This window comes from Triticum aestivum, chromosome 5D (assembly GCF_018294505.1).
Source record: "Triticum aestivum cultivar Chinese Spring chromosome 5D, IWGSC CS RefSeq v2.1, whole genome shotgun sequence".
Taxonomy (NCBI): domain Eukaryota; kingdom Viridiplantae; phylum Streptophyta; class Magnoliopsida; order Poales; family Poaceae; genus Triticum; species Triticum aestivum.
The window spans coordinates 532,232,763-532,240,998 of record NC_057808.1 but is presented as its reverse complement, the minus strand read 5'-3'; the positions used below and the strand labels follow the sequence as shown (position 1 = coordinate 532,240,998).

The window sequence follows — 8,236 nt, the reverse complement described above, 5'->3', positions numbered from 1 at the left end:
TTGCCATGGAACATCTCGACCCGCTGGTCGAAGTTCGCCACCATGGAGAAGAGGATGTCGACGGTGATTGGCTCGGTGCGGACGTCCAGCGCAGAGACGATCAGCTGATATTCCATGTCGAGGCCCGCAATGATGAAGGACATGAGCTCTGGCTCTGCGATGGGTTTGCCCGCCGCCGCGAGTTCATCAGAGAGCGAGCGCATGTGGCCGAAGTATGCTGAGGCGGATTGAGACCCCTTCTGTGCGTTGGTGAGAGCGGCTCGGATGTTGTTGGCGCGAGAGAGGGAGACAGCGGAGAACATGTTCCCTAGAGCGCTCCAGATCGCATGTGATCGCTCAAGCAACGCGACTTGAACGAGAACCTCTTTGGAAAGATTCCTGAGAAGATAGGCTACGATTTGTTGGTCCTGGATTAACCAGGGGGCATAGGCAGGGTTCGCAACAACTTGGTCCTTGCCATCGGTGGTCTTGGTGGTGATTGTTTTGGAAGGTTCTTCGATGGTTTGATCGACGTAACCGTATAGGCCGGCGCCCATGATCTGTGATCTGGCTTGAGCGCGCCATAGGATGTAGTTGGTGCGGGTAAGAGGTTCAGATGTATTGTTGTTGAGGCCAGAGGAGATGACAGAGGTGGAAGACGACATGGTGGGTGAAGGTTGATGGCGCTAGATGTGATGGAAGGGACTAGCTCTGTATACCATGTAGAAACCTATGGGTAAGCGTCTCAAATCTCCATACATGGAGACCCGCGGTGTATATATTGATTGAGGGGATCGGTACAGGAGATGGCAGCGTCGAGGCTAACCATCGAGAAATATTACAATTACAGGAGGGTTTAGGAGATAAGAGAGATAAACACAAAAAGAATAAATCTCCTAAAAGGCACATTATCTAGCCACACAACACAAAAGGGAAAACTGTAAAGTACTCAAACCATCGGAGACACAAATAAATAAATTAGTCAAGGGAAATAAAAGGCGAGAAAATACAGAAATGAAGATCAAACGTTGATTTTAAGTGAGGGTCTCCACACATGGCGTCAGAACAGCTTCAAGGCCGGCATCCTGAATCGTGAACATTCCATCTGGATCACCTCGTACTCGTCCTTAGCTTCAGCTGATAAACTGCAATGGAGTAGATATTGAGACCTTTTACAGTGCATCAAAATAATATGAGCCGTCTAGATATTTGCCTAGCTGAGCTAATTTGGTTTACCTCCGAGTTAAAATTATTGAGTTGAATATCATTTGAATTAGAAGGTAACATTAGACAACAAGCAAGACTTGCGAGGTAATATACATGTGAAAGAGGATAAATTATTATATGCATAAATAGTCAGTAAAACATAGGAGCAATGAAGGGCTGCATGTACCTTTTCCTTAATGTGAGCTAGTTTCATCTGGTTTTCTTCTAACTGACACCATTCATATAACTGAGGGCAGTTCGAAATACGAAGTTCTTGGAGCTTGATGAGTAATCTCTCCGGTAAAGAGATGATGCTCTTGCAAAAACGAATCTCAAGTGTCTTCAGCAAGGTGAGTCCTCCTAACCATTGCGGTAGTAACACCAGTGTATCACAGTTGTCGAGATTCAGATATTGCAACTGCGTAGGTTGCCTCAAGTTCAGGTGCAATTTCTGTAGGTAGTGCATGCCTTTTAAGTTCAGCTGCCGAAGAGATGTGAGCTGACTGAACCATTCTGGCAAATTTTGCAGGCTATTAAATTCTAGGGAGAGTGATTCGAGAGAGGTGAAGGCTCGGCCGATCTCTGGTGAGATAGTCAGATCATTGCAATAGGCGATAGTTAAATCACTAAGGCCGGGTAGGTTGTGAAGCAATCTCCACTTGTGCAAAGGCAGACTGGAATATTTAACTTCCAGTTTATTCACAGGAGAAGATGAGGAGGAAGCAGATGTGCTTGAGGCACACTCTCCCCACGACGATAGCACGTTGTCACATTGCGACACATGCCAGTACTCAGCTCTAGGCGGACACGGTTTAATCCTCAACTTGGGGCACTTGTACATTTTCAGATATTCAAGTTTAGGCAACGAGAGTTCATTCGCACCATCCTCACCCATTGAGTATGTTGTGTTAAATTCTTGCAGGTTACTCATATTGCCGAGAATAATCTCGCGTAGGTTGGGTAGTTGGACAAGTGGTGGTAGGCTGCTGCATGGCGAATGCGACATCTCCAGGCTCACAAGATTAGGAAGATATTTGCTTATATCCATTACCCAGTATGGAAAGATGGCATCCACGTAACCTATTATCCTCAAATGCTTTACATTGATTGGTGGCACTAGCTCTGTCAGCAACTCCATGTGTTTCAGATAATCCACACGTCTGCACCACAGCAAACTCAAACTTTCAATGTTCTGTTTCTCCATCAACCTTATACTGCGTGCCTCTTCTACTGACTTCACATTTTCAAGATTGAAGATGTGCAACACATTAGGATTTGTATGATTAAGAAAGAAAAGAGTGCTGCTGGATTCACTATAACCTTCACGCACGTTAAACACGATGTTTTCGTTTCCCACCGGTTCCAACAAGCCAAAAAGCCTCTGAATATCCACTTTCGCCACATTTTCTGGAATGCTAGCAATCCGATTGCAGCCGTAGAGGTTCAGTTTCTTGAGGCTGCTAAAACTTTCAGGTACACTAAAACCATAATTGTTCAAAGACAAGTCCAACTGCTCCAGATTGGGAAGGGCACCAATACAATCAATGAAAGTTTGATTTGCTGAAGGGATGCCCAGTGAATGATAACCCGTGCAGGTTGATATATTTAAATACCGGAGCTCCATGAGTTTGCTGATGACCTTTGGCAGGCCTATGAGTTCTCTGCGACGTGATAAATTCAAATATTGGAGTTTGGTAAGGGCACCCAGAGCTTTTGGTATCCTTATAGATTCTGGTGGTGATACCGAAAAATTGAGCTTCCATGAAGCATCAAGATACCTCAGCTGTTTCAGTTGACCAATAGAATCAGGCAACTCTTGTGTGCAGTACCTGCTTAAATCTAGTACACGGAGACATTTGGCTGGTGAAAATGCATCACCATTAAGCTGAAAGTTGCCAGGATCATGAAAATGTAGTGCCCTTATCTTGGCGAGTGGAATCACTGCTGAATTAAATAGCTTTCTCTGATCTGTCAGCCATGCATATCGGCAGGTAGGAACATCTATGTCAATTTCATCAGCCATGACTGATCTTGCAAGATCATGCACCAGGTCATGCATGATAAAGAATATACTGCCGTCGTCCCCAAGCTGCATCAATAGTATACATACTATCAGACTTCAGAATTCACACCTTTCATACTATTACGTATTTAATAGATTTCATTAAGAACTAAATGGTAAAGGAAAGGAAAAAACAAGTACACATGATATCACACCGGTGAGTGTTGTCTAAGGTGGGCATAGTGGGAAGTAACATGCATATGTTACTAGTCCAGTTACTACTTCCGTAGTTGGTAGTAACATGTGTAGTATCATGTAAATCTTTATTTATTTAGATGTAGACTCATTTTGTATTGGGGTGTGTTATGTTATCACAAACATCTCTCTTCTCATTAACTCCTTGACATATAAGCAAATTTACCTTGGGGTGCGTTATGTTACTGGCTAAGTTACTGCCACTATGGCCGGCCCAATATATAGGGAGAATGGAGGGAGTAGAATAGATGGATTTTCTGCTCTAGCGCATGATGGTTCACGATGCTTTCTGGATTTTCTCAACAAAACGAATAATCTTGAGCCCCCTACCTGACATGTAAACCTCTAAACTACGGAGCCAACAAGGCAGAGTCGGGCCCTCACTGACATGTGAGGTTGTGAACATTTGGTTTGTAGTCTGTCTTGAAATACATGAATAATAGATGATTATGCAGTCTTAGTTTCATAGGTCATGTTTCAAATATATGATTCAAAGTTCTTAATCGGCTACTAAAGGTAAATTTAGTAAAACACTAGGCGTCAAAGTTCTACCTAATTAAGATGTATCAATATATGAATTTCGGTTATTTAAGAACGGAAGAAGTATGTTGAGCTCCAATGTTAAAAAATTATCCCAACAAAATGGTGGTGTTGGCAAAATTCTCAGGAGAATATGCACCATATGATCTGCATTTCCATAAGTTGAAGAAAACAGTTGAACATTCCCACAAAGGTGTGCAGTAACTCACCCATGGCAACTTTGGTTGTTCAAGGAAGGACATGCCTAAAAGCTGATTAATATATTTATCACTGCTATATTTATTAGAGAGTGCCCTCAGTGGCTCCACAAGTCCAAGAGCAATCCATTGGTGAACTAGAACTTCTTTAGCTATAAAGTGACCTTTTGGGAAGATTGCACAATAGCCAAAGCATAGCTTCAAGTATGAACTCATACTGCGATAGCTTAGTAGCAAGGATGCATGCACATGATGAGGTGAATATCCTTCTGAGGCAAGCACGTCCCACAACTCACTGTTGTTCACCGACACCCATTCATCAAATTCCATAGAGTCCAACATATACCCAATAGACCGGGCTGCTAAAGCCAAGCCTGCACACTTCTTTGCAATGTCCATCCCGACCAGCTCTAACAGCGCTCTGTCAGTTCTAGCTTCAAAGGAAGTTTTATCTTTTATGATAGTCCAACAAATGTCATCTGTCAAGGGAGCTAGCTTATATGGCCCCACCGTCTGATTTTTTTGTGCAATATATTCATCTCGTGTGGTTACTACCACCACTACTTTGCTCCCTTCACCCAGCTCTAGCATAGTCTTCAACCTTTCTAACTGATGCGGTTCCCTCTCCCACAGGTCATCTAAGATGATTAGTACGCTTTTAACAGAAAGGTGCGTTTGAAGGTTATTTTCTATCATCTGAAGGTCGGTATACTGACTATTGCTATTGGATAGTTGTGATATTATAGAATTCCCAATTTTCTTCAAATCAAATGTCTCGGACACATAGACCCACACCCGAGAGTACTCTTTGAACTCCGAATCCTTGAAAACTAATTGTGCCATGGTTGTCTTCCCAATGCCTCCAATACCATATATCGGAAGGATGGTGATCTCTTTTGTGATGCTCCCAGACAAACGAGCCATGATTTCCAGTTTTTCCTTATCCCTCCCTACGACTCGTGCTTCCGTCACAGCCGCTGTTGTTTCCCGGTTGTAACAGACTTCCTGCACGCGAGGGGCAGTTTCTTGCATGAAAGTGAAAGGAATGCGGTCTTCTGTGATCCCCTTCAACTGCTCTCTCATGTTCTTCATCTTATTGGCCATTTTCAACCTCGAAACAGTTGTTTGAGGGTACCACTGCAAAGGCAAAATAAATCTGATTTTATCGTACACTTTGATGTTCAAAGTAATGAAATATAAATGGACAGTTCTGGGAATAAGATAATACATATTATTATTTAGAAATCAAACACCCCAACACAACGTAATTATTTTCGTTAGTAGAAATAATTGTGTTGAATACATTTATAGGAACTGTGAGCATGACGTATTTCATACATTCCTTGACTCTCAAAAAGAAATTCCTATGTTAACTTAATTAAAAAAATTGTTACCTATTCCAACAAGAGCTGCCCAGAACATTTAGAGCTCAAGCACTGGTCAAATTTGATCTTGGTTCAGTCACATACCTTTTGTGCAGCAGGTTCGCTGTTGACTTCGAAATCATCGATCATGTGAGAGATCTCATACATAGCGTCCTTGAGCCGCCCCAGCCACAGACGCACCGCCAGATCCGTGATGGACCGCCTCTCAGCGTCTTCGAGCAGGGCCTCCACCGTCTGCAGCGACGATCTCATCTTCTGTAGGTCGCTCACGAAGTTCCACTGCAGCTTGATCTGCCCTTTGATGGCGGACATGATCTGTTTGCTCACGACACCCAGGATGGCCGAGGCGATGACGCCCCCGACATGCGCCATGGCTGCTCACGTCTCTCAGCCCCTCAATGGGCTGAAGGCTGTGGACGATCGATCAGCTTTTCTCACGCCTGTTGGAGTTCAGGTTGGGCCACCAGTTCAACCGTCAACGCCTATGAGTATTTGACGGCTGTGCTAAGCCAACGGAAGCAAACCTATAGACCAGAATCGTCGTGAGTTCATATGTATATTGCCCTCGGTCTTCTCATCGTCCTACATTCCTTCGCCGGTCATCCATCCATGAGACAAGTACCGAAGGCAGACCTTGTAATCATCTTCATCAGCGGAGTTTCTGTACTGCTGAAGATGTTGTGCTCATTAAAAAAAAATGCTCCGAGCCTCCGACACCCTGTAGGGAGAGTGCGTTTTGGTCCCTGGAGACTACCTATAAAATCTACTCCCTATACATTCTTTTGCTCACATTTCTCTTCAGTTGTGCACACACACGCTCTACGTTAGCTCCATTCCAGTTTTACATCGTATATAATTTGAATTATTAACGACATTTTAAATTCATATGTCAGAAATTCAAATTCAAATTCAAACACCTATAAATCTGAGTTCTGCGAGAAGCTCAGCCGTACCTAAAAGCGAGTTGAAGTGGGTTAGATTAGTACACCACAAATATTCAGCCATCCTATAATTTCAACATTTGTAGGCATTCCAGCATTGCCACGTGGTCCGACACCTCACCAGGCTATGGGTCACTGTCAACGATCAAGAGACTCCAGCTGAACAGGTGGCGCGGGAAAGAGAGGTTCAACCTTCAGCCAGGCCCCGTCGCAAGCCGCAGCGGCCTGCTAGGCTTGCTGGGCCTAAATGGACTCATATCACTGTAACTGATACTTAAACCAGTGTGTGTGCGTGAGTAGGGCCATGCTGGCAGAACGGCTAGAAGCCGGAGCACGGCTTGTGCGTGTAGCTGGATAGGATCCGATCCCCTTCCTCGGTTCAAATTTTAGCTCGAATAGCTTGCAATCCGCCATTAATTCTCAATAGCAAGGTGCTGTGTTGATAATCTGGCATCAGAGCCGTTCGATCCATCGGCCCTTCCAGTCCACCAACGGCACACAAGGCTAACCGACCGGCTGCGTGCGGTGGCAGTGGACTGCATCCGGCCGGAAACGAAGGCCATCTACGACCTCCTGCGCGCTGAGTTCGACAAGGTCAGCCGCAAGCATGACGACTCCACCGCGAAGGCCCTCACGCAGCTCGACGCCAAGCTCGACCTCCTCTCTGGCTGCATCGATGAGGTTAAGGTCTCAATTGGAGTCGACATCGATGAACTGCGGCAAGGATTTGACAAGCCCACGCCGCCTACGCCACCAGCCGCTGATCCCCGCGGCGCGCCTGCAACACCCACCCGAGCACCGAGCAGCAATTCGTCGGGTCCCGAGGTGCACCGCTCTGATGTTGAAAATCGGGGGCCTGCTCATCAGGCGTACGTCCCACCTCCGATCAGAGGTACGCATCTCGAACAGGCGCTGCAGCGCGTTCCCTTTGCACCTCTGGATTCGAAGCAGAATTCTGCTGATGTGTATGGTGTTGGTCCTCGGATTGAGATGCCCCGTTTCGATGGATCCAACCCGAAACTGTGGCAGACCCGCTGTGAGGACTGTTTCAGGTTTTGGGGCACACCGTAGAATCAATGGATTTCTCTGGCCACGTCCCTGTTTGAAGCATCTGTTGCTAGATGGCTGGAGTCTATTCGTCGTCGGGCACCAAATGCTACCTGGGATGAGTTTTGCAGACTGCTCCGAAACAGGTTTGGCCGCAACTTGCATCAGACTGTTCTGCGGAGATTTTTTCACATCTCTCATACTGGAACTGTGGAAGATTATGTTGAACTTTCTCTGAGCTGTTTGATCAGTTGTCTGCTTATGAGAGTTTTCCCAATACGGTGCATTACGTTACCCGTTTCATGAAGGATTGAAACCTGCTAACAGGTTGGCTATTGGCATCCAGAAACCAGCAGATTTGGATACAGCTTATCAGTTGGCACTTTTGCATGAAGAGTTGGGCACGATCTCTGTCAGTCCTTCCATAGCTAGTACCAGCCGTTGAGCTTCTGCGTTACCGTTGCCACCTCCACCACTGTCCTCATCTACCAATACAATAGCTGCTAGATTGGTTGATGATAAGAAAACAACAGAGGTTTTCAGAAGAACTGCTACTGATGATAAATGGGGTGCACTGCGTGCTTACAGGAGAGCCAAGGGGTTATGCTTTGTTTGTGGTGAGCGATGGGGCAAGGATCATATTTTGTAAACAAGAGGTCCAGCTGCATGTTGTGCAAGAGATGT

General features: G+C 45.4%; 1 protein-coding gene across 1 annotated transcript; it reads right to left on the bottom strand.

Annotated features, from left to right (window-relative positions):
* Positions 1–1,039: 1,039 nt before the first annotated feature.
* Positions 1,040–5,936, bottom strand: LOC123121124 (disease resistance protein RGA2-like). Its single transcript, XM_044541054.1, has 4 exons — positions 5,649–5,936; positions 4,192–5,316; positions 1,422–3,274; positions 1,040–1,124 (listed from the first exon to the last, which is right to left on the bottom strand). The coding sequence occupies exons 1-4, from the start codon at positions 5,934–5,936 to the stop codon at positions 1,040–1,042; spliced, it is 3,351 nt and encodes a 1,116-aa protein (XP_044396989.1).
* Positions 5,937–8,236: the final 2,300 nt, after the last annotated feature.